General features: G+C 42.8%; 1 protein-coding gene across 2 annotated transcripts; it reads right to left on the bottom strand.

Moving 5' to 3' along the window:
* On the bottom strand, positions 1 to 24,946 carry LOC115193573 (annexin A11). 2 transcript variants are annotated; one of them, XM_029752324.1, is made up of 15 exons: positions 24,750 to 24,946; positions 21,525 to 21,808; positions 19,098 to 19,186; positions 18,232 to 18,576; positions 17,873 to 17,960; positions 12,996 to 13,090; positions 9,547 to 9,660; positions 9,215 to 9,305; positions 9,010 to 9,089; positions 8,840 to 8,896; positions 8,540 to 8,633; positions 8,166 to 8,261; positions 1,677 to 1,735; positions 1,321 to 1,443; positions 1 to 1,126 (listed from the first exon to the last, which is right to left on the bottom strand). In XM_029752324.1, exons 2-15 carry the CDS (start codon positions 21,796 to 21,798, stop codon positions 1,067 to 1,069), a joined length of 1,665 nt encoding a protein of 554 aa, XP_029608184.1. In that variant the 5' UTR covers positions 21,799 to 21,808; positions 24,750 to 24,946; the 3' UTR covers positions 1 to 1,066. The 2 variants fall into 2 exon arrangements, with proteins under 2 accessions (XP_029608184.1, XP_029608186.1); XM_029752326.1 differs by lacking the exon at positions 24,750 to 24,946 and adding an exon at positions 24,318 to 24,743.
* Between the last annotated feature and the right edge of the window lie 341 nt (positions 24,947 to 25,287).

Genomic DNA, 25,287 nt, shown 5'->3' with positions numbered 1-25,287 from the left:
TGGAATTACTAGGGGAAACAACAGCCGTGTTTCTCAGCATTTATTTTCAGATGTAGTGATCATCAGAGCACCGTTACTGAAATGTGATGCAATGAGGTTTACATTTGGAGTTATATTGACAGATATGCTCAAAGAAAAATACATTTCACTGTACTTGTGCACCATTAAAAACTTGAAACTTGCGCTCGTAGCAAACAGCAGAAAACACATGAGTGAGTGTAAAGGAAAGTAAACAACAGTGATTGTGTACACACACCATATAAACACAATTATAAACTGGGCAGTTCAATCCCTGAATGAAGATTGGCTGACAGATGGGGTATATCAGACCGTATACCACATGTATGACAAAACATTTATTTTCACTGCTCTAATTACATTGTTAACCAGTTTATAATAACAATAAGACACCTCAGGGGTTTGTGGTATATGGCCAATATACCAAGGGCTGTATCCAGGTACTGCTTAAGAACATCCCTTAGCCGTGGTATATTGGCCATACATTACACCCACTTGGGCATTATTGCTTAAATATAAACTGACCACTTTGGTATTTTAGCCGCTAATTATTCTTTTCAGAGTAACGTATTCAACATTGCTCAGCCAAATCAATTAGTACTGAATTAACTTGTACAATTAGATACGCATAATATTGGCACAGGCTGGTTAAAATAAAATATATCTTTAAAAAAAAAATATATATATTGATTTAAATTCCAAATCGAATCAATGTTGCACATTGTACCTTTAAGGGCATTTTCAGATCGACTAAGATATAATACCAATCAAAGGAAAACTTATTGAAAAATATATACTTTGTTGCTCATAAAAATATAGAAAAGGAACAGCTTTAGGACATGATGTTCTCATATCATAACATGTGACAACAGTTGCAATGAAAAAATGGATGGCATGGCATGCAGAACTGCTGATTGTGGTGCATGCATAGACAGACAGTCAGACAGATTGGCAGAATGGCATATATTATGATAAAGATTATATTATAGGCCAGTCAGTAAATGGATATAGTGTGGAGGAGATCCCGTAGAGAGCTGGCATGGTCCCTCTAGTCGCTTCCTCCACACAGCTTTAACAGCAGTTTCTTATAGTCCCCTGAGGTGTCTCCCTGTCATAGACAACAACAACAACACAAACACATCAACAAACTAGTCCAGAACATCATGCTAGAATAGCTAACCTGCTCTATAGCAGTAGCATTGTTGGAGGTTTGTGTGTGTGTGTGTGTGTGTGTGTGTGTGTGTGTGTGTGTGTGTGTGTGTGTGTGTGTGTGTGTGTGCGGTGATGAGGAGAGATACTTACAGAGATGTCTGTGTAGAGCGACTTGCCGTAGTTCTTGACGTATTCCTGACGGATATCCAGCATGTCCACCTCAGAACGGGTCACCATGATCCGAATCAGGGTTTTGTCTTTGGTCCCGGCCCCCTGAGAACACGAACACACAGGTCAGGCTGGACCTAAGCACTTATTTGAAGAGTACAATTATCAGAAGCAATTACAGTAATAACAATGTCATTTCATTGGGACTGGGAAAGTAGAAATGTAATGAACTTAAACAATGTGCACTTATCAGTCGTGGACAGTTCTGTTGTACTGTGTGTATGTACAGTATGTTGTAATCAGCCCAGACAGGCAGACCGTAAGGGAGCGTGTCTTACCTTCATGGACTTGTAGAGTCTCTCTGCAAAGTAGGCAGGCGTGTTCTTAATACACTTGACTGGAACACAGAGAGAGCAGAGGGTTAGAATGCCCAGCATGTACTGACCACCCTACTAAACCTTAGACCAGCCCCAGCTATATGGAGGGAGGGACTGATAACATAGCCCGATTACCAGTCTGTTAGTGCTAGCATGCCAACTCCTTGTCAGTCATTGTCATGACTAACGTTTGGGTTGACGATGAAAGCAATGGAACTGGCAAGAGCACAAACAGATCCGAGAGGAGGGAAACTCTCAAACAAACAAAACAGTTTCAAATTATAGGAAGAGATTCAACTGAAAATATTGTATATAAAGTCCTATCTGAAACCTGAACTTGAGAGTTGAAGAAAACAGAGAAAATATGACTGTAGTTTGGTGAAATACATTTTCAAACATCACATCAACATGACTTCTGTATGGATGAACATGCGTAATGGAAGAAGCAAACAACACGCCACATCACATCATCACAAGGGTGTAAGGTTGAGATATTCTCTTGATACACAGTCAGATAACAATGTCATCCAGTCAAATGAATCTAAAAGCATGTTACTGTACCATTAACCTGAGCAATGATAGCCAAGTGGGGAAAAACACAACAACAATTACTCATTCAGGCAGCAACAGTGTGGCAACACATATTGTTAAAGCATCTTCAATAACATCTTTCAACAATAACAATGAGTAAGTTATGGGTGTTAACCAATTATGTAAATAAACCCTGGATTGCTGATGCTATGTATTGACCATTGAGAGGCTTTGAAGCCACTGGTCGGCCATATTGTCACTCCCAGTAGGAGCAGTGCTCCATAGGAATGAATGGAATTCTACAGTATTTCAATTAAATGTTTCAAGGACAAAATTGCATTTATTTAAGTATTTCATTCTTGCAGTGGGGGCAGTAATGTTAGTAATCTGTAAAAAAGATATATTTTAATAAATCAGTTTTTATATATTTTTATGTTTAACTTACATAATATAATTTAAACGTATGCATGAATATTTTTTAAATGTATATTTTGTATTTTTTAACCTTTATTTAACTAGGCAAGTCAGTTAAGAACAAATTCGTATATACAATGACGGCCTACCCCGGGCCAAACCCGGACGACGCTGGGCCAATTGTACGCCGCCCTATGGGACTCCCAATCACGGCCAGATGTGATGCAGCCTGGATTCTAACCAGGTACTGCAGTGACACCTCTTGCACTTAGATGCAGTGTCTTAAGGAAGGGGTAGGCAACTAGATTCAGCTGCGGGACGATTTTTGTCAGAGACGATGGTCGGGGGCCAGAACATAATTATAAGAATTTGTACACTGCAAATTTACCACAACTAAGCCCAAAAATAGATCATTTTCAAATACAATAATTTCATACCTTGATTACATTGAGACATGTATCATGGCACTGTAGAAGATGGCTGGCGTTTTACGTGCTCCTAACCAAATGTGCTTTTTGTACAAAAAATCGCGTTGTTTGTAACTTCTTTTTAAAAATGATTCTGTACATAATGTTGCTGCTACTGTCTCTTATGACCGAAAATAACTTCTGGACATCAGAACAGCGATTACTCACCACGAACTGGAAGAAGCTTTTTTTTCCTTTAACGAGTCTGACGTGAAGGACATACTGCTTTCCCGGGAACAGGCCCAAATCCCCGTCATTTGCGGGAAGAGAAGACAGAGAAAAAGAGGACGGAGGTCGGGCTGCCTTCTGAGAATTCGTAGGCGATCGACTAATCCCCCATTGCCTTCCGTTCTACTAGCTAATCATTGGAAAAGTATTGGAAAATCATTCTGCAATCATTGGAAAATTCAATTGACGACCTACAAGGAAGATTAAACTACCAACGGGACATTAAAAACTGTAATATCTTATGCTTCACGGAGTTGAGGCTGAACGACGACATTATCAACATATGGTTATACTCTGTATCGGCAGGATAGAACAGCCGCGTCTGGTAAGACAAGGGGTGGCATACTATGTATATTTGTAAACAACAGCTGGTGCACGATATCTAAGGAAGTCTCGAGGTTTTGCTCGCCTGAGGTAGAGTATCCCATGATAAGCTGTAGACCACACTATCTACCTAGAGAGTTCTCATCTGTATTTTTCATAGCTGTCAACATACCACCACAGACCGATGCTGGCACTAAGGCCGCACTCAATGAGCTGTATTCCGCCATAAGCAAACAGGAAAACACTCGTGCGGCGCTCCTAGTGGCCGTGAACTTTAATGCAGGGAAACTTAAATCCGTTTGACCAAATTTCTATCAGCATGTTAAATGCGCAACTAGAGGGAAAAAAACTCTACACCACCTTTACGCCACACACAGAAATGCGTACAAAGCTCTCCCTCGCTCTCCATTTGGCAAATCTGACCATAATTCTGTCCTCCTGATTCCTGCTTACAAGCAAAAATTAAAGCAAGAAGCACCAGTGACTCGGTCAACAAAAAAGTGGTCAGATGAAGCAGAGACTAAGCTACAGGACTGTTTTGCTAGCACAGACTGGAATATATTAATGGCATTGAGGAGTACACCACATCAGTCATTGGCTTCATCAATAAGTGCATCGATGACGTCGTCCCCACAGTAACCGTATGTACATACCCCAACCAGAAGCCATGGATTACAGGCAACATCCGCACTGAGCTAAAGGCTAGAGATGCCGCTTTCAAGGAGCGGGACTCTAACCCGGAAGCATATAAGAAATCCCGCTATGCCCTCCGACGAACCATCAAACAGGCTAAGCATCAATACAGGACTAAGATCGAATCGTACTACACCGGCTCCGACGGTCGTCGGATGTGGCAGGACTTGCAAACCATTACAGACTAAAGGGAAGCACAGCCTACCAGACGAGCTAAACTACTTCTATACTCGCTTCGAGGCAAATAACTCTGAAACATGCATGAGAGCACCAGCTGTTCCGGACGACTGTGTGATCACACTCTCCACAGCCGATGTGAGTAAGACCTTTAAACAGGTTAACATTCACAAGGCCGCAGGGCCAGACAGATTATCAGGATGTGTACTGCGAGCATGCACTCCACACTCTATTGCACTCCACACTGCCCTTTCCCACCTGGACAGAAGGAACACCTATGTGAGAATGCTATTCATTGACTACAGCTCAGCGTTAAACACCATAGTGCCCTCAAAGCTCGTCACTAAGCTAAGGACCCTGGGACTAAACACCTCCCTCTGCAAATGGATCCTGGACTTCCTGACAGGCCGCCCCAGGTGGTAAGGGTAGGTAACCACATATCCGCCACGCTGATCCTCAACACGGGGGCCCCTCAGGGGTGCGTGCTCAGTCCCCTCCTGCACGGCCTAGCACGACTCCAACACCATCATTAAGTTTGCCGATGACACAACAGTGGTAGGCCTGATCACAGACAACGACGAGACAGCCTATAGGGAGGAGGTCAGAGACCTGGCCGTGTGGTGCCAGGACAACAACCTCTCCCTCAACGTGATCAAGACAAAGGAGATAATTGTGGACTACAGGAAAAGGAGACCGAGGACGCCCCCATTCTCATCAACGGAGCTGTAGTGGAGCAGGTTGAGAGCTTCAAGTTCCTTGGTGTCCACATCACCAACAAACTAACATGGTCCAAGCACACCAAGACAGTCGTGAAGAGGGCACGATAAAACCTATTCCCCCTCAGGAGACTGAAAAGATTTGGCATGGGTCCTCAGATCCTCAAGAGGTTCTATAGCTGCATCATCGAGAGCATCCTGACTGGTTCCATCACTGCCTGGTATGGCAACTGCTCGGCCTCCAACCACAAGGCACTACAGAGGGCAGTGCGTACGACCCAGTACATCACTGGGGCCAAGCCTCCTGCCATCCAGGACCTCTATAGCAGGCGGTGTCAGAGGAAGGCCCTAAAAATTGTCAAAGACTCCAGCCACCCAAGTCATAGACTGTTTTCTCTGCTACAGCACGGCAAGCGGTATCGGAGCGCCAAGTCTAGATCCAAGAGGCTTCTAAACAGCTTCTACCCCCAAGCCATAAGACTCCTGAACATCTAATCAAATGGCTACCCAGACTATTTGCATTGCCCACCCCACTCCCCCATCTCCTCTTTTACGCCGCTGCTACTCTCTGTTATTATCTATGCATAGTCACTTTAATAACCTTTAATAACCTACATGTACATATTACCTCAATTGCCTCGACTACCTGGTTCCCCCGCACATTGACTCTGTACTGGTACGCCCTAAATATAGTCTCACTATTGTTATTTCACTGCTGCTCTTTAATTACTTGTTCATTTTATTTCTTATTCTTATTTGTATTTTTTAAACGGCATTGTTGGTTAGGGGCTTGAAAGTAAACATTTCACTGTAAGGTCTACACCTGTTGTATTCGGCACATGTGACTAATAAAATCTGATTTGATTTGAACATTTGATATGACACAATCACGTATTTTTTTTTGTGGGAAGACTTGGGAACAGATTTCCTAAATTAAACACATTTTTTGCTGAATTTCTGGTGATTTTACAGTCTTGGACCAAAAACTATTTTTGGAGGCCCAAAAAAATCACTTGTCTGTATGAGTGAGAAAGTTACAGATGCACAAATATCATATCCTCCAAGACATGCTATCCTCTCACCATTACAATAACAGGGGAGGTTAGCATTTTATATCATACCCCCAAGACATGCTAACCTCTCAACATTACAATAACAGGGGAGGTTAGCATTTTATATCATACCCCCGAGACATGCTAACCTCTCACCATTACAATAACAGGGGAGGTTAGTATGTTTGGGGGGGTATGATATTTGTGCGTCTGTAACTTTCTCACTCATCATTATTCACAATTACTTCAGGATTTTCCGTAATCATGGTAGCATCCACATTCATGTAGAAGTGTTGAGAAACATATTCTATTCTTATTTACAATAAAAGTGACTCCAAAATGACACAATCAATTATTTATCATTAATTTCTATTGGGCACAAAATAATCTGAAACACAACCAAAACAAACAGCAAATGTATTTAACAAGTTTGTAAAGTCACAAACTTCATGTAATCCTTGCGTGCTAGGAATATGGGACTAAATACTACATTTTTCACTACTTTAATACACATATAAGTGAATTTTGATTCCCTAAAATGGGGGGACTACATAAACAAAGTGCTGTAATTTCTAAACAGTTCACCCGATATGGATGAAAATGCCCTCAAATTAAAGCTGACAGGAACTTCATAGTCATTGTATCATTTCAAATCCAAAGTGCTGGAGTAAAGAGCCAAAACAACAAAACATTCACTGTCCCAATACTTTTCAAGCTCATTGGTGTTAACACATTCAATAAATTTGGCCTCAACCCAATTGAGATGGTTTGGGATGAGTTGGACCACAGAGTGAAGGAAAAGCAGCCAACAAGTGCTCAGCATATGTGGGAACTCCTTCAAGAATGTTGTAAAAGCATTCCAGGTGAAGCTGGTTGAGAGAATGCCAAGAGTGTGCAATGGGTGACTACTTTGAAGAATCTCAAATATAAAATATATTTTGATTTGTTTAACACTTTTTTGGTTACTACATGATTCCATATAATTATTTCATTGTTTTGGTGTCTTCACTATTATTCTACAAAACTCAAACTTTTAACTGGTACTGTAGGTGTGTGTGTGTACATGTTTTACTATACCTGTGAGCCAGAAGTTCTCACAAGAATAGTAAACCAACATAAATTCATTTTGCCAGTCCTCACTTGTAAAAATGCAATTTTAGGCTTCGGTTTAAGGTAAGGGTTAGGAAATTATTATTATTATTATTTATATTTTACCCCCTTTTTCTCGATCTTGTCTCATCGCTGGGACTCCCAACAGGCTTGGGAGGCGAAGGTCGAGTCACGCGTCCTCCGAAACATGACACCCAAAACCGCACTTCTTAAAGACCCGCTCGCTTAACCCGGAAGCCAGCCGCACCAATGTGTCGGAGGAAACACCGTTCACCTGATGACCAAGGTCAGCCTGCAGGTGTCCGGCACACCACAAGGAGTCGCTAGAGGGTGATGAGCCAAGTAAAGCCCCCCTGGCCAAACCCTCCCCTAACCCGGACGACGATGGGCCAATTGTGCGGCGCTCTATGGGACTCCCAATCACGGCCAGTTGTGATACAGCCCGGGATCGAACCCAGGTCTGTAGTGACGCCTCTACCACTGCGATGCAATGCCTTAGACCGCTGCGCAACTCAGGAGGCCCGGAAAATATGATTTTGAATGGGAATCAATTGTTGCTCCCCAAAAAGTCCTCACAAGTAAAGTAAGACATAGTTGTGTGTGTGGGTGGTGTGCGTTGTTATGGGTGCTACGTAGTGTTAGTGTGTGCCTGTGTAGAAACGTGTAGGTGTGACACCGGATAAACCTGTATAGGCATGGCAGTGCATGTGTGTGTTTAACCAAAAGGTTTCCCCTTACCCACGGCCACCATTCCACTCTCCAGGTCTCCAGACATTTCTCTGTCAATGCTCTTCTCTAGGTCTCTGCCACACATCTGCTGGTACTCATGGAACACTACACACACAAACACAAACACACACACACACACACACACACACACACACACACACACACACACACACACACACACACACACACACACACACACACACAGATAAGGTAGCGGCAAAAGCTCTAGCTACGAGTCAAGGTGAGCGGAGAGCACTGATATTTCATATACATTAAATTGATATTTCATATACATGTAATTGATATTTTATATACATTTCATTTATATTTCATAGATATTTAACTTCTGTCGTCACAGTACCATTCCTCTCCCCTGTAGTTACCTGCTCTGAGGTGGGACTTGCTCCTAGAACACAGGATGGCGTTGAACTTGGACTCATCAGTTCCCACCTTGTTCTCCCCAGCAGCATATAGGGCCTGGACAGAGGGCACACAATACACACAGGCATCTTTCAACGAGGAGGTAGAGATTTCTAATATGTTGTGTAGAGTCCAGAGTTTTTCCTGCTCAAATCACGTGGTCATGAAAAACTCATGGCCCGAAGTATGCTGAAGACATACTACAGTATGTAGATTAGACGTCACAAGGTTTGTGACAGATAAGAAATGGCAATATACAGTACCTGAGCATCTTGTTTAGCTACAGAGATGTCCACCGTCTCTCTTTCATCTCGATTACCCTGAGAGCACAAACACAACACATAATGAATCATCCATCTATATGTACTGTTCCTATGTGTATATGTATTTAGAATGTATACACTATTCTATATCTATGGGTCATAGGCTGTACCTGGGCCAGAGAGATGAGGAGTCTACGGAAATGTCCCGAGGTGTCCCCACTGATGGCATCTTCCAGAGACTTCTTATACTCTGAAATAACACACACAGTCCACTTCCACAATCCAATACAACAGAGGCGTGGTGTGTTTCTGAAAGGAAATATACAACTTCCTTGTTAACATTGTCTCCCTGAACAGTGTTTGTATGTAACTCACCTGTCTTGTAGACCTGGTTGAGCTCTCTGATCTCTGCATTGGAGCGAGAGGACAGGATCTCTATCAGACAGGCCTCGTCTGTCCCTGCGCCCTGTCAGAACATACAGCAGAGAATGGCTGGGAGGTTATAACAGGGATATTATTATATACCAAGTATGATTTGTCTTTCTCTGTTCTTTAAGTTTAGTTTAGCTAGTTAATAACACAAAAATAACACAAAACAAAACATTACTCTTGTTTTCATGCACACACACACACACACACACACGCACACGCACACACATGTTAAGAAGAGGGAATCTGTCAGTGATTATAAAAACCCTTTCACAAACCTTAATGGCTTCCTTCAGTTCGTATGCATCAAGCTGGGATGGAGTCTTCAACATGGCCAGCACCAGCTTCTCAAAGTTCCCTGACAGCTCGGACTTAAGATCCTTAACCAGATCCTGGGAAGGTAAGGGGATACAAGCTTGGTATAATTCAATGCTATCCAAGCTGTCTTTGAGTTGGGCCGGTGCTCAGCAATACAGCGAACAAGCACCTTGAATTTTCTGACTTGAATACAGACACCGTAATTTTCTGTACTGCTTGAGGACTGGCACCTCTTTTAGAATATTGGCAGTAAGTCTATATAGTATAATGCAGGGCTCTCCAACCCTGTTCCTAGAGAGCTACCGTTCTTTAGGTTTTAACTCCAACCCTGTTCCTGTAGAGCTACCGTTCTATAGGTTTTAACTCCAACCCTGTTCCTGGAGCGCTACCGTTCTGGAGGTTTTTACTCCAACCCTGTTCCTGTAGAATTACCGTTCTGTAGGTTTTTCCTCCAACCCTGTTCCTGTAGAATTACTGTTCTGTAGGTTTAACCTCCAACCCTGTTCCTGTAGAACTACCGTTCTGTAGGTTTTAACTCCAACCCTGTTCCTGGAGCGCTACCGTTCTGGAGGTTTTTACTCCAACCCTGTTCCTGTAGAATATCGTTCTGTAGGTTTTTCCTCCAACCCTGTTCCTGTAGAATTACTGTTCTGTAGGTTTAACCTCCAACCCTGTTCCTGTAGAACTACCGTTCTGTAGGTTTACACTCCAACCCTGTTCCTGTAGAATTACCATTCTGTAGGTTTAACCTCCAACCCTGTTCCTGTAGAACTACCATTCTGTAGGTTTAACCTCTAACCCTGTTCCTGTAGAACTACCATTCTGTAGGTTTAACCTCCCACCCTGTTCCTGTAGAACTACCGTTCTGTAGGTTTAACCTCCAACCCTGTTCCTGGAGAGCTACTGTTCTGTAGGTTTAACCTCCAACCCTGTTCCTGTAGAGCTACCATTCTGTAGGTTTAACCTCCAACCCTGTTCCTGTAGAACTACCATTCTGTAGGTTTTAACCTCCAACCCTGTTCCCGTAGAACTACCGTTCTGTAGGTTTAACCTCCAACCCTGTTCCCGGAGCGCTACTGTTCTGTAGGTTTAACCTCCAACCCTGTTCCTGTAGAACTACCGTTCTATAGGTGTAACCTCCAACCCTGTTTCTGGAGAACTACCATTCTGTAGGTTTAACCTCCAACCCTGTTCCTGTAGAACTACCGTTCTGTAGATTTAACCTCCAACCCTGTTCCTGTAGAACTACCGTTCTGTAGGTTTAACCTCCAACCCTGTTCCTGTAGAACTACCATTCTGTAGGTTTAACCTCCAACCCTGTTCCTGTAGAACTACCGTTCTGTAGGTTTAACCTCCAACCCTGTTCCTGTAGAACTACCGTTCTGTAGGTTTAACCTCCAACCCTGTTCCTGGACAGCTACTGTTCTGTAGGTTTTAAATCCAACTCTAATCTAGCACAACTGATTCTAATAATTAGCTGCTTGATAAGCTGAATCAGGTTAGTTACAACTGGGGTGGCAGCAAAAACCTCCAGGAAGGTAGCTCTCCAGGAATAGGGTTGGAGTGAAAACCTCCAGGAGGGTGGCTCTTTAGGAACAGGGTTGGAGTGAAAACCTCCAGGAGGATGGCTCTTTAGGAACAGGGTTGGAGTAAAAACCCCCAGGAGGCTGGCTCTCTAGGAACAGGGTTGGAGTGAAAACCTCCAGGAGGGTGGCTCTTTAGGAACAGGGTTGGAGTGAAAACCTCCAGGAGGCTGGATCTTTAGGAACAGGGTTGGAGTGAAAACCTCCAGGAGGCTGGCTCTTTAGGAACAGGGTTGGAGTAAAAAACCCCAGGAGGCTGGCTCTCTAGGAATAGGGTTGGAGTGAAAACCTCCAGGAGGGTGGCTCTTTAGGAACAGGGTTGGAGTGAAAACCTCCAGGAGGCTGGCTCTTTAGGAACAGGGTTGGAGTAAAAACCCCCAGGAGGCTGGCTCTCTAGGAACAGGGTTGGAGTGAAAACCTCCAGGAGGCTGGCTCTCTAGGAACAGGGTTAGAGTGAAAACCACCAGGAGGCTCTCTAGGAACAGGGTTGGAGTAAAAAAACCCAGGAGGCTGGCTCTCTAGGAACAGGGTTGGAGTGAAAACCTCCAGGAGGCTGGCTCTCTAGGAACAGGGTTGGAGTGAAAACCTCCAGGAGGCTAGCTCTCTAGGAACAGGGTTGGAGTGAAAACCTCCAGGAGGCTGGCTCTCTAGGAACAGGGTTGGAGTGAAAACCTCCAGGAGGCTGGCTCTCTAGGAACAGGGTTGGAGTGAAAAACCCCAGGAGGCTGGCTCTTTATGAACAGGGTTGGAGTTACAATCTCCAGGATGGTGGCTCTCCAGGAACAGGGTTGAAGTTACAATCTCCAGGAGGGTGGCTCTCCAGGAACAGGGTTTGAGAGACCAAATGAGTAGAGGTACTTATTTCAGTCCACTTCAAGTACTGACGCCATCTGTGTTCAACTGCTGTGCCATGTGTGTTCAACTGCTGTGCCATCTGTGTTCAACTGCTGTGCCATGTGTGTTCAACTGCTGTGCCATGTGTGTTCAACTGCTGTGCCATCTGTGTTCAACTGCTGTGCCATGTGTGTTCAACTGCTGTGCCATCTGTGTTCAACTGCTGTGCCATCTGTGTTCAACTGCTGTGCCATCTGTGTTCAACTGCTGTGCCATCTGTGTTCAACTGCTGTGCCATCTGTGTTCAACTGCTGTGCCATGTGTGTTCAACTGCTGTGCCATGTGTGTTCAACTGCTGTGCCATGTGTGTTCAACTGCTGTGCCATGTGTGTTCAACTGCTGTGCCATCTGTGTTCAACTGCTGTGCCATGTGTGTTCAACTGCTGTGCCATCTGTGTTCAACTGCTGTGCCATCTGTGTTCAACTGCTGTGCCATCTGTGTTCAACTGCTGTGCCATCTGTGTTCAACTGCTGTGCCATCTGTGTTCAACTGCTGTGCCATGTGTGTTCAACTGCTGTGCCATGTGTGTTCTGGGTATGGCTGTAGCTAATAAAGTCTGAGTGAATCAGATCCCTCAGCGAGTCGTTTACTGGCAGAACCAACAGCTGCTGTTTAGATATCACTGGCACACTAGAGAATACACTCTGACTGTCACTTCAGGGCAACATATTCAGCCCATTTTATGATGCTGTAACACTTATTTCATTGTTCCCTAAAAACTTAAATAGATAAATAAGGTATAACGTTTTTAAATGGGAGCGAGAGTCATGCCTATTCCTTTCAAATACCTTCCTAGAAAGAAATTATAGAAAAAATGTATGGTCATAATCACTGTATAGTCTTTCTATAATAAGAAATAAGCTATTAGAAAATGTATATTGTACTTACATAGTATAATATAGTATAATGTCAATATGACTGTATTAGCTACCTTTCCGTAGGAGGTTTTGAAGGCCATGAGCATGGGAACACGCTGTCTGTTGGAGCGACTTCCTAGCAGGTCTATGATGGCCTGTTCATCAGTACCTGCAGGACAAGTCCACTGTCAGAACACATATTCAAACAGCCCATCCATTTCCCTTGATGGATTCAGAACACCAAGGTTTTTAGTAGTGTAGCTGAGCAAACAACATTACCAGGTCCTTATACATAATTAAGTCGTTCAAAGATCGATGATCATTAATAGAAGACAACATAACTGCTAGTGTTGATTATACCTATGCAAACTGTTCAAATCTACAGTGTGTATTGTATAAGGGACTGGCAAGGGGTTGTTTCAGGACAGGGCCTATTCTAACAGCTGGCCATTACGCATGCAATTTTTGTTTCTGGTTCCAATATTAGACTGGGTCTAACTCACTCACTAGACCCCTATATAAGGGGCTAGGGGTTGTTTCTGAATGGGGTCTAACTGGCCGTGTCCGAATACCCATACTTGCGTCCTAAATAGTAGGCTGTTTGAGTATGCACATTTTTTTTATTTTTATAGTATGTATTTCAAAAATCGAGTACCCTTTAAATGCCCAGATGTCATAGTAATTTCTGCTTTGACAACAGTTGATAATCAGATATGGGGATGTGCTCCCAAAATCAACCAATAATGCGAAACAACGCAATCGCGCATTGCTCATTCTGACTATGAGAAAATAGAACGTTTTATAGTAAGTTCATTTTTGAAAATCGAGTATGGTTGTATGTATTTATTTATTTTACTTAACCTTTATTTAACTAGGCAAGTCAGTTAAGAACAAATTCTTATTTACAATGACGGCCTACACCGATGAGCCAAGTAAAGCCCCCCGGCCAAACCCTCCCCTAACCCAAACAATGCTTGACCAATTGTGTGCCTCCCTATGGGACTCCCGATCACGGCCTGTTGTGATACAGCCCAGGATCTAAGCCGGATCTGTAGTGACGGCTCTAGCACTGCGATGCAGTGCCTTAGACCGCTGCGCCACTCAGGATCCCTAAATGCCAGGATGGTATACTAATTTCGGAGCTTCATCAAGTAAATTTCAATGCACACTATTCCACAATGCATTGGAAGAGGTGGGCTGGGTGTGATAGGCCCTAGTTCTGTACAAGTGGCCAAACAACTAAACTAGGCTACTTAAAACCCGTTCCTGCAGTGGAATGACCAAATCGCCCTTCTATGATGTACAGTTTATAGTGTAATATTGGGATGCAAACTCAAAATGTAAAACATCTCAACTCTATGTCTGACATGGAAAGGGAAAGGGATACCTAGTCAGTTTGTACAACGGAATGCATTCAACTGAAATGTGTCTTCCAGGCCCATAACCACGTGTGTGAGGTGTAAACTTTTGTTTCAAAGTAGATTTGTTTAAGACTACCAAGAAACACTGAGTGACGCTGATTTAGACCATTGCATTAAAAGGTTAATTGGGAAGATGCCGAATAGCGAAGCTTCTGAGGTTTTGTTCAAATGTAGGCTATGTAGTTTTTGTTCTTCTTAAAATTATCACAAGTATTGCATCGTAGGCTACATCTTTGAAAACAGAAGCATTTTTTTATTTTTAAAGTGGATTTCTGTTTTCTCATTGGAAAGTGTTTTTTGTTCTCTTGGTTTTTGTCAGAGCTTTTAAACTAAATACAAAACCATCTTTTGATTTCTGAATGTGTCGGCACCGGGACTCGGGATGTGGCTGCATTATTGATGTCATGTTAATCAGGCCTTTTGATTTGAACATATGAATTGTTTTAGTTTTGGAGGCTAGGCTACCTATTTAAAGCTGCAACATGTAACTTTTTGGGCGACCCAACCAAATTCACATAGAAATGTGAGTTATAGATCTGTCTTTCGCATTGAAAGAAAGTCTAAGAAGCGGTTTCTTAAGTTTCGTTTTTGCGTCTTTTACTTTCGGTCTTGTACACCAGCTTCAAACAGCTGAAAATACAATATTTTTGGTTATGGAAAATATATCACAGCGGTTTAGATGGTACAATGATTCTCTACACTCTGAGTGCTTGTTTTGTAACATAAACTGAAATTAGGCGAAATTATTTTAATTTTAGCAACCAGGAAATGGCGGAGCGATTTCTGCATATTGAACCGTGAATGATTTAATTTATGGATCAAGCCTTAGCAGTCAATCAGATCTCCTTCCCTATGGTCAGTGCTTTAGTTTGTTATGTTGCTGTCCAGCGGTTCAGAATTTGCAGTGCTTTAGTTTGTTATGTTGCTGTCCAGCAGTTCAGAATTTGCAGTGCTTTAGTTTGTTATGTTGCTGTCAAGTGGTTCAGAATTTGCAGTGCTTTTGTTTGTTATGTTGCTGTCCAGCGGTTCAGAATTTGCAGTGCTTTAGTTTGTTACGTTGCTGTCCAGCAGTTCAGAATTTGCAGTGCTTTAGTTTGTTATGTTGCTGTCCAGCGGTTCAGAATTTGCAGTGCTTTTGTTTGTTATGTTGCTGTCAAGCGGGTTCAGAATTTGCAGTGCTTTTGTTTGTTATGTTGCTGTCAAGCGGTTCAGAATTTGCAGTGCTTTTGTTTGTTATGTTGCTGTCAGCGGGTTCAGAATTTGCAGTGCTTTTGTTTGTTATGTTGCTGTCCAGCAGTTCAGAATTTGCAGTGCTTTTGTTTGTTATGTTGCTGTCAAGCGGTTCAGAATTTGCAGTGCTTTAGTTTGTTATGTTGCTGTCAAGCGGTTCAGAATTTGCAGTGCTTTTGTTTGTTATGTTGCTGTCAAGCGGTTCAGAATTTGCAGTGCTTTAGTTTGTTATGTTGCTGTCCAGCGGTTCAGAATTTGCAGTGCTTTAGTTTGTTATGTTGCTGTCCAGCAGTTCAGAATTTGCAGTGCTTTAGTTTGTTATGTTGCTGTCCAGCGGTTCAGAATGTGCAGTGCTTTAGTTTGTTATGTTGCTGTCCAGCGGTTCAGAATTTGCAGTGCTTTAGTTTGTTATGTTGCTGTCCAGCGGTTCAGAATTTGCAGTGCTTTTGTTTGTTATGTTGCTGTCAAGCGGTTCAGAATTTGCAGTGCTTTTGTTTGTTATGTTGTTGTCAAGCGGTTCAGAATTTGCAGTGCTTTAGTTTGTTATGTTGCTGTCCAGCGGTTCAGAATTTGCGATACACCCGACTGTCCACGTTTTCTGTGCAATAGCCTATGGATTAGAACATTTGAAAAGTTTTGGTGTACTAGGCTATTTGATGTCATTTATATATGTTACAGCACTTTGGTTTCACTAATAGATAACTTTTTCCTGTTTCTCCAGTTTTGCATTTTGCCTCCAGCAACTTCACAAATCAGTTTTGGGTATGTGGTAGATTCTGTATATTAACTAATAAATATGTTGAAATGGAACCAAATGTTCTGTTTCTGTCTTTAGACCTTTTTAAATAGCATAGATTGGCTATATGGGCTACAGTATAGCGTGAATGTGATAGTCTGGCTACAACCAGCCTGAGTAGGCCTACAACTCCATTAGGTAGAATGTGATAGTCTGGCTACAACCAGCCTGAGTAGGCCTATAACTCCATTAGGTAGAATGTGATAGTCTGGTTACAACCAGCCTGAGTAGACCTATAACTCCATTAGGTAGAATGTGATAGTCTGGTTACAACCAGCCTGAGTAGGCCTATAACTCCATTAGGTAGAATGTGATAGTCTGGCTACAACCAGCCTGAGTAGGCCTATAACTCCATTAGGTAGAATGTGAGAGTCTGGCTACAACCAGCCTGAGTAGGCCTATAACTCCATTAGGTAGAATGTGATAGTCTGGCTACAACCAGCCTGAGTAGACCTATAACTCCATTAGGTAGAATGTGATAGTCTGGCTACAACCAGCCTGAGTAGGCCTATAACTCCATTAGGTAGAATGTGATAGTCTGGCTACAACCAGCCTGAGTAGGCCTATAACTCCATTAGGTAGAATGTGATAGTCTGGCTACAACCAGCCTGAGTAGGCCTATAACTCCATTAGGTAGAATGTGAGAGTCTGGCTACAACCAGCCTGAGTACACCTATAACTCCATTAGGTAGAATGTGATAGTCTGGCTACAACCAGCCTGAGTAGGCCTATAACTCCATTAGGTAGAATGTGAGAGTCTGGCTACAACCAGCCTGAGTACACCTATAACTCCATTAGGTAGAATGTGAGAGTCTGGTTACAACCAGCCTGAGTAGGCCTATAACTCCATTAGGTAGAATGTGATAGTCTGGCTACAACCAGCCTGAGTAGGCCTATAACTCCATTAGGTAGAATGTGATAGTCTGGCTACAACCAGCCTGAGTAGGCCTATAACTCCATTAGGTAGAATGTGAGAGTCTGGTTACAACCAGCCTGAGTAGGCCTATAACTCAATTCATATTATATTCAGAGTTTAGAGAAATTAATTGAATTGGAAATGAGATATTATCAGGCTGGTTAATGCGAGACATGTCCGTTGAATTTGGAAAATGCACCCACACTCAGCCCTGCCCCACCTACTCAAGCCAGTCAGGAGTACATAGTGTGCACTTTAAGTATGTAGTACACTAGTATGGGTATTCGGACACAGTCTCTCACTCTCTAGACCCCCATATAAGGGTATAGGGGTTGTTTCTGAAGAGGGTCTAACTCACGCTCTAGACCCCTATATACGGGTATAGGGGTTGTTTCTGAAGAGGGTCTAACTCACTCTCTAGACCCCTATATACGGGTATAGGGGTTGTTTCTGAAGAGGGTCTAACTCACTCTCTAGACCCCTATATACGGGTATAGGGGTTGTTTCTGAAGAGGGTCTAACTCACTCACTAGACCCCTATAGTGTATAAGGGGCTGTTTCTTGACTGGGCCTATGTAACCAACTCACCAAAGCCCTTCATGGCTTTCCTCAGAACCTCCACATCTCTCAGTGGGTCTGCTCCTGGAAAATCCTTGATGCTTCCCCGGAATCCTCTCTGGAAGAACAGGGAAGAAGACGACATTTTCCAGATTGCTTTACCCTTTCAGTGTTAGCTGCCAGTAAAACTGTCAAATCTCTAATCATTGACATCTCAAGAAGAAACAGAAAACTATAGAAACACTATCAATATTATTGCAGAACACTCAGATATCCAAGTTGAAACCCATGGATGAAGTATGGACACTTAACAGGATGTATACCTGTCCTAAATAGTCTTTTGAAGTACTATTGTCACAATAGGGTTAAATCTTCCCAGTGTCTCTTACGTTGATGGCAGGAGCGACGGGCATGGCTCCACCTCCGTATCCTGGCATGGACGGGTTGGGCGACGGGGCACGAGGGTACCCTGGCATGGGCTGGTTAGGCGCTGGTCCTCCTCCGTAACCAGGCATGGAGGGGTTGGGTGAGGGTGCCTGTGGGTAGCCAGGCATGGGCTGGCCTGGGTAGCCCATGCCTGGGCCTTGAGTCTGTGGCATCTGCCCACCTGGCTGTGGGTACAGGCCTTGGGGCTGTTGGTTAGGGGGCTGGGGGGAATGTTGGGGGTACCCACCAGGGGTGAACATGGCAGGGTTGGGGTTAAAACCCCCCATGGATGATGAGATCTGGTTGGCCTATGATTGGATGAGAAATGGGCATCCAATAAAGATTTGCACAGACAGTACGCTGATTGGTTTAAACTATTATACACGCAAAACTGTTTTGCAGATGATCAATCATGTATTATAGGTAATACAGCATCTGCTGTTGTGTTTTGATTACAAAGAAAATAAAAGACAATGCAACAAAGAAATTATACAAAACATGTAGTTTTGAAGGATTACAACAGTGAAAGAGGAGGTTGCAGAAAATTCTAACATTTTTAAAGCAGTATCTTAGCTAATTACGAGCCATATTATTTTTGTCATGCAAGAGAGATTTTGAAGAAAGGTTAACAAGAAAGCTGCAACATAGATTATTTTTTATAAAAGTCTTACCAGTCAATAATTGGGTTGTGATTTCCAATATTGGCCATGCAATTCATGCTAACTGAAATATTTAATGCAATGATCTGAAGGGGGATGAAGTACAGGCATGTTGAGAATATTCTCTGTGTGATTTGGGGGGTGTGGATGTATTTTCATGCCAGACTTACCATGCCTGGAAGATTGCCTGCGTTGAATCCAGGGTTGGACAGATTATCAACACCTATGGTGGGGAAACCAGCACCACCTCCCCAACTACCTGCAACAGGTGACATAGATGGGTGTTTTTGTCACTAAACAGTTTATGGCAAATCACTGACAAACTGATATACAGTGGGGGGGAAAAGTATTTGATCCCCTGCTGATTTTGTACATTTGCCCAGTTACAAAGAAATTTTCAGTCTATAATTGTAATGGTAGGTTTATTTGAACAGTGAGAGACAGAATAACAACAAAAAAATCCAGAAAAACGCATGTCAAAAATTTTATAAAATGATTTGCATTTTAATGAGGGAAATAAGTATTTGACCCCTCTGCAAAACATGACTTAGTACTTGGTGGCAAAACCCTTGTTGGCAATCACAGAGGTCAGACGTTTCTTGTAGTTGGCCACCAGGTTTGCACACATCTCAGGAGGGATTTTGTCCCACTCCTCTATGCAGATCTTCTCCAAGTCATTAAGGTTTCGAGGCTGACGTTTGGCAACTCGAACCTTCAGCTCCCTCCACAGATTTTCTATGGGATTAAGGTCTGGAGACTGGCTAGGCCACTCCAGGACCTTAATGTGCTTCTTCTTGAGCCACTCCTTTGTTGCCTTGGCCGTGTGTTTTGGGTCATTGTCATGCAGGAATACCCATCCACGACCCATTTTCAATGCCCTGGCTGAGGGAAGGAGGTTCTCACCCAAGATTTGACGGTACATGGCCCCGTCCATCGTCCCTTTGATGCGGTGAAGTTGTCCTGTCCCCTTAGCAGAAAAACACCCCCAAAGCATAATGTTTCCACCACCATGTTTGACGGTGGAGATGGTGTTCTTGGGGTCATAGGCAGCATTCCTCCTCCTCCAAACAAGGCGAGTTGAGTTGATGCCAAAGAGCTCCATTTTGGTCTCATCTGACCACAACACTTTCACCAGTTGTCCTCTGAATCATTCAGATGTTCATTGGCAAACTTCAGACGGGCATGTATATGTATTCTTGAGCAGGGGGACCTTGCGGGCACTGCAGGATTTCAGTCCTTCACGGCGTAGTGTGTTACCAATTGTTTTCTTGGTGACCATGGTCCCAGCTGCCTTGAGATCATTGACAAGATCCTCCCGTGTAGTTCTGGGTGGATTCCTCACCGTTCTCATGATCATTGCAACTCCACGAGGTGAGATCTTGCATGGAGCCCCAGGCCGAGGGAGATTGACAGTTCTTTTGTGTTTCTTCCATTTGCAAATAATCGCACCAAATGTTGTCACCTTCTCACCAAGCTGCTTGGCGATGGTCTTGTAACCCATTCCAGCCTTGTGTAGGTCTACAATCTTGTCCCTGACATCCTTGGAGAGCTCTTTGGTCTTGGCCATGGTGGAGAGTTTGGAATCTGATTGATTGATTGCTTCTGTGGACAGGTGTCTTTTATACAGGTAACAAGCTGCGGTTAGGAGCACTCCCTTTAAGAGTGTGCTCCTAATCTCAGCTCGTTACCTGTATAAAAGACACCTGGGAGCCAGAAATCTTTCTGATTGAGAGGGGGTCAAATATTTATTTCCCTCATTAAAATGCAAATCAATTAATAACATTTTTGACATGAGTTTATCTGGATATTTTTGTTGTTATTCTGTCTCTCACTGTTCAAATAAACCTATCATTAAAATTATAGACTGATCCTTTCGTTGTCAGTGGGCAAATGTACAAAATCAGCAGGGGATCAAATACTCCCCCCCCCCACTGTAGGATTATTATTTTAATAGTATGTATGTAGTATGTACTGCTTTTGCTATGATGTTGTGGCTGTATATGCTTTTAAACAATCAATCGATCAATTATGTTACCAAAAAAAGTGCTGCTTTCAAAACAACATTGAAAGTGCTAAGATTTCATAGGAAGGTTTCAATAAATATCTGGTGATTGTGCTAGGCACCAGGACTGGCAATGAACTGTTCACACTTGCCAATATATGTGACTAACCTCGGCTTCTAGTCAGCAGATATGGAATGATTCTCAGGGCACACAGAATGGGAGGACTGTGTCAGACACTAGTTGGTCTGTGAGTGTTGTCTCTCAGCACAGCAGAGGTTGTTTAGAAAACACAACGCATGCACCACAACATTACATCTAAACCTCATGATGATCTCTGGCCCTGAGATACAGGAGGACAGAAGGACTCAGTCTCTGAGTCTGTCCAGCAGTACCCTATCCTCTTTTCTTGACCATGTCTTTATGTTTCTGTCTGTCTGTCTGTCTGTCTGTCTGTCTGTCTGTCTGTCTGTCTGTCTGTCTGTCTGTCTGTCTCCCTTAGATTACATTACATTTCATATACCTTGTACCTATAAGAAATACTGGACATGTCTGCATATTTTAGGCCAATCATGATCTGTTGAGCTGAGGCCTTACCTGCTGGGGGCATGGCTGGGTACCCTCCAGCTCCAGGCTGTGGAGGATAGCCACCAGCCTGAGGGGGGTAACCTCCAGGCTGAGAGGGGTAACCCCCTGCTTGAGGGGGATAGCCACCTGCCTGGGGTGGGTAGCCTCCGGCCTGGGGTGGGTAGCCTCCGGCTTGGGGTGGGTAGCCTCCGGCTTGGGGTGGGTAGCCTCCGGCTTGGGGTGGGTAGCCTCCGGCTTGGGATGGGTAGCCTCCGGCTTGAGGAGGGTATCCTGGATAGCTCATGGTTTATGGTCTGAAATAAAGAAAAAGATCAAAATATAAGGCCTGTTTAATGTGTAAATGCAATTTATAAGGCCAGGAGTTTTTCTGTTCCTGGTTAGGTCATGATGACAGGAACACCTCCTGCCTTACAGACACACAATATGGCAGTTGGACACACAGTCAGTGCCACGCATCTGTTTGTTGTAAAACAAAGTTTTATGACTCAAATTGTGGCGTGAACACATAGGTTGGTGTTGTGGTGTCCATAGCAACTACAGAGCTAGAAACACGCCCATATACACAGTGGGCCCCTCCACCCTCAACGAAGTTAAGCTGTGGAGGAAAAATAAGGCTGAATTCCTCAGGATGACCCAAGGTTTAAGGAATCTGGGTTCCCTAAGCTGATGGCTTAATTGTTAACATGGAAAATGTATGGGTTGGGTCATACTGTGTGAAATGGAACTACTATGTTCATGAAATTTAGTATTTTCCTGAAATCTAGCACAAAGAAATGCCATCTGGAAGAAGACATACATACAGTGTGTATCTGAAATAGTAATTAAGAAATAACTGATTAAAATGGGAGAACCTATTTAAAGCCTTACTGTACACTGAAATACTACATTTCAAATGACCCAACCTTGACTCTCATTTGCTATTGTTACTTTTGGTGCTGCTTGTTATTTGACAATGATTATGCTGCTGTGTGTGAAAAACCAATACTCCCATTTCATATGCCAACTTGTTCCATCCATGGCTCCATGTACAGAATCCCTTCTCATAATTTGCATTTTAAGTACAGGGGAAAGAATGACAGACTGCTGCTGTATTTGAATAGGAACACAGTTCTACATCAGTGGCCTGTTCAGAAGGATGTAAGGTTAGGCTAGAAAATGCTCAGATAGATATGTATAGTGTAGAACAGATATGATTCTCTCTCCGATTGAATAGGGAACATGTGAGCAATATTAATTATGTTTCAGACCATTTTATATTACCGACTACACCTCAGCAAAAAGTTCACTTTTAGATGATACAGTATAATATTTATGATATAAGGACTTACTACACTGTTATTACACCGTCACCCCCTATTTAATGTACTGTGCATGCGTATAAGTCTACAGCCTAAAGGCGTCCATCCATAGATTCGGTTTACTCCTTGCAGAACTCGACTAGACGAAGTGAACGTCTGTTTTCGCATATTACCTTAAAATATCTTAGCATGAAAAACGAGAAAAAAGCGGCAATATTACTGTTTGTCCCTCTTGAGACGCTGTAGCCAGTAGACGTGAAGACGAGGTCTTAGTTGCGCAATATTACATCTTAGACGTTTGGTGCAGTATTTCTCAAGTGGAAAACTGCATGAAAACTAGTCGTCTGTCGTTGAATGACAAACACTTGAAGAATCCCTACTGTTGCCCAATCACCAACGAAGGGTCAACAGGAAAGATTTGTATAACTATAGCTAACTGGTTGAACGAGACCTGTGAATAACGACAAGTCGGAAATGTTCGAGTTTCCCCTTGTTCCGGCTACCACGTGAACGCGGCAGTAGACAAGCCTAAAAAAATGTGTGTGCTCGAACGTCACAACATTTCGAAATAAAGCATCGTACTGTTGACGGGAAAGCCAAAGTCCAAACAGGAATCGACCACGCTGTCGAAAAGAGTAAGACGTATGAATGATTCTCATCTAACCCATGTACAAAATACTAATTTCAACACAATGTATTTCCCCTTCTATCATTGTCCTGAGGCTTACAGATTAAAACTAACGTTAAGCAAGTGTAATACTGGAGAGAAATTGTGACTGACGAAATCTCATCTACACAAAAACAGCATTTGACTAAGACTCCTGCTCGGCCTACTCACTAAAGCCGATAAAGGCTATTACTGTATAATAACCAAACCTCAAATCAGTGGCAAATAAAGGCTAACTGAAGAACTAGGCTACCAACTGACATAATCGCTTTGATAGATTACAATGAAATGTCACACCTTTTCTATTGATAAAAGGTGAGGAACGGTACTCATTATAAGTAAGTAGCCATTTGGGTTCCTTGTGTCCACCAACCATATTTGCTGGGGGGATGGGAGTGTTCAATACAATACACATGATGGGTGTTGGCTGTTGAGGCATTGAACTCATACAAAAATAGATGGTTTGAAAATAACTTCCGAGTGACTCAAATGTGTATAGGCAGGCCTATCCAAAAGTTCAAACAACTCTTTTGCTGTATGTAGTAGACACCAAAGAAAAATAAGTCTTATTTCCATCCACATGATTGGCCTATTACACAATATTTGAATAAATAAATAATTGTAGACAGCTAAACATCCTTATTCTAAATGTCATTTTCAACATTGAATTAATGAGAATAGCCATAGGCCGCCGCTTATACTAACGTTTTCGGAATAGCCTTACACTGACTGCCTCTACACCAAATGACAGCACAGCAACTGTCAAAATATACAGAAGCAAAATATTGTGCATCAGTCAACATCGAACCAAGGTAAAAAATGTCAATATATCAGTACCTTTTTAGTCGACTTTCAGGCGCCAGCTAAACGTTAAATTCGGTATTTCCTAGTTGTAATTTTGCGTTGTAAAGGTTTTCTGCACTCGGCCTACTAATCGGAAGAAGACAAGCCAATTTACCGAAGCTCTGGAAGGCCGCCTTTCGCGTTGTCAGGCAAATTATGCAAACATAGTTTCTAATAGGTCTATAACGAGAGGCCTAACCGCTTAGCCTACTGTTATCATGTTCTCTGTGAGACATTTTGTTTTTGCGTATCATATCCTTCGAGGAAGAAGGCTCGCTAGTAAATTAAATATTTCTGAGGAAAGCGACGTGTCAATAACACATCTACAAGAAACTCAATTGCGCACGATCGCTAATGGAAATGTTTGATCTACAAGGCTAAGTCACATTTGATTTAACCGAAACGTGCATTTCGTTTGCCACTTACTTTTGGTTCGCTAGACGCCTTGTCCTGGCTGCCCTGCGCTCTTTTTCAAGCTGTACGTATATAAGGAAGGTGGGTGGGACTCATATTTTCCATTGAGAAACACCCATAGACACACCATACAGTAATCGACACACCACAGTCAGCACAGTGCTAACACTCGAGCACTATTGAGTGGACCAACGTATGACAGTGACATGTTAGGTGACTCATCGAGTTAGGGAAAAAGGCACAAATGATGACACAATTCACCTAGTCATAGAGAATATGGTGCAATCGATTGAGCATAGCCTATGGTTATCTATGCTAGTACAATGATACACTCTTAGGCTTACGGTTTTTTCTATTCAACTGGCAATTGTTAATTTTTCTTCAATAATTGCTGTTGATTTTTGTTCACAGGGTGTACTTTTAGACTTTACCCGGCCTACTAATAACAGTGGTGGAAAATGTACCCAATTGTCATACTTGAATAAAAGTAAAGATACCTTAATAGAAAGTTACTCAAGTAAATGTTAAAGTCACCCAGTAAAATAGTACT

This window comes from Salmo trutta, chromosome 5 (assembly GCF_901001165.1).
Source record: "Salmo trutta chromosome 5, fSalTru1.1, whole genome shotgun sequence".
NCBI lineage: Eukaryota > Metazoa > Chordata > Actinopteri > Salmoniformes > Salmonidae > Salmo > Salmo trutta.
This window is presented reverse-complemented; position numbering and strand designations above follow the sequence as displayed.

Bases quoted from the DNA above. Each gene is read 5' to 3' on its own strand.
- LOC115193573 (XM_029752324.1), bottom strand. From the start codon at position 21,798: ATGAGCTATCCAGGATACCCTCCTCAAGCCGGAGGCTACCCATCCCAA. The intron at 18,577-19,097 runs GTAAGTCTGGCA...ATCCAATCATAG, and splicing joins CAGGCAATCTTCCAGGCATG to GCCAACCAGATCTCATCATC. The intron at 9,090-9,214 runs GTGAGTTACATA...GTGTTATTTCAG, and splicing joins CAACCAGGTCTACAAGACAG to AGTATAAGAAGTCTCTGGAA.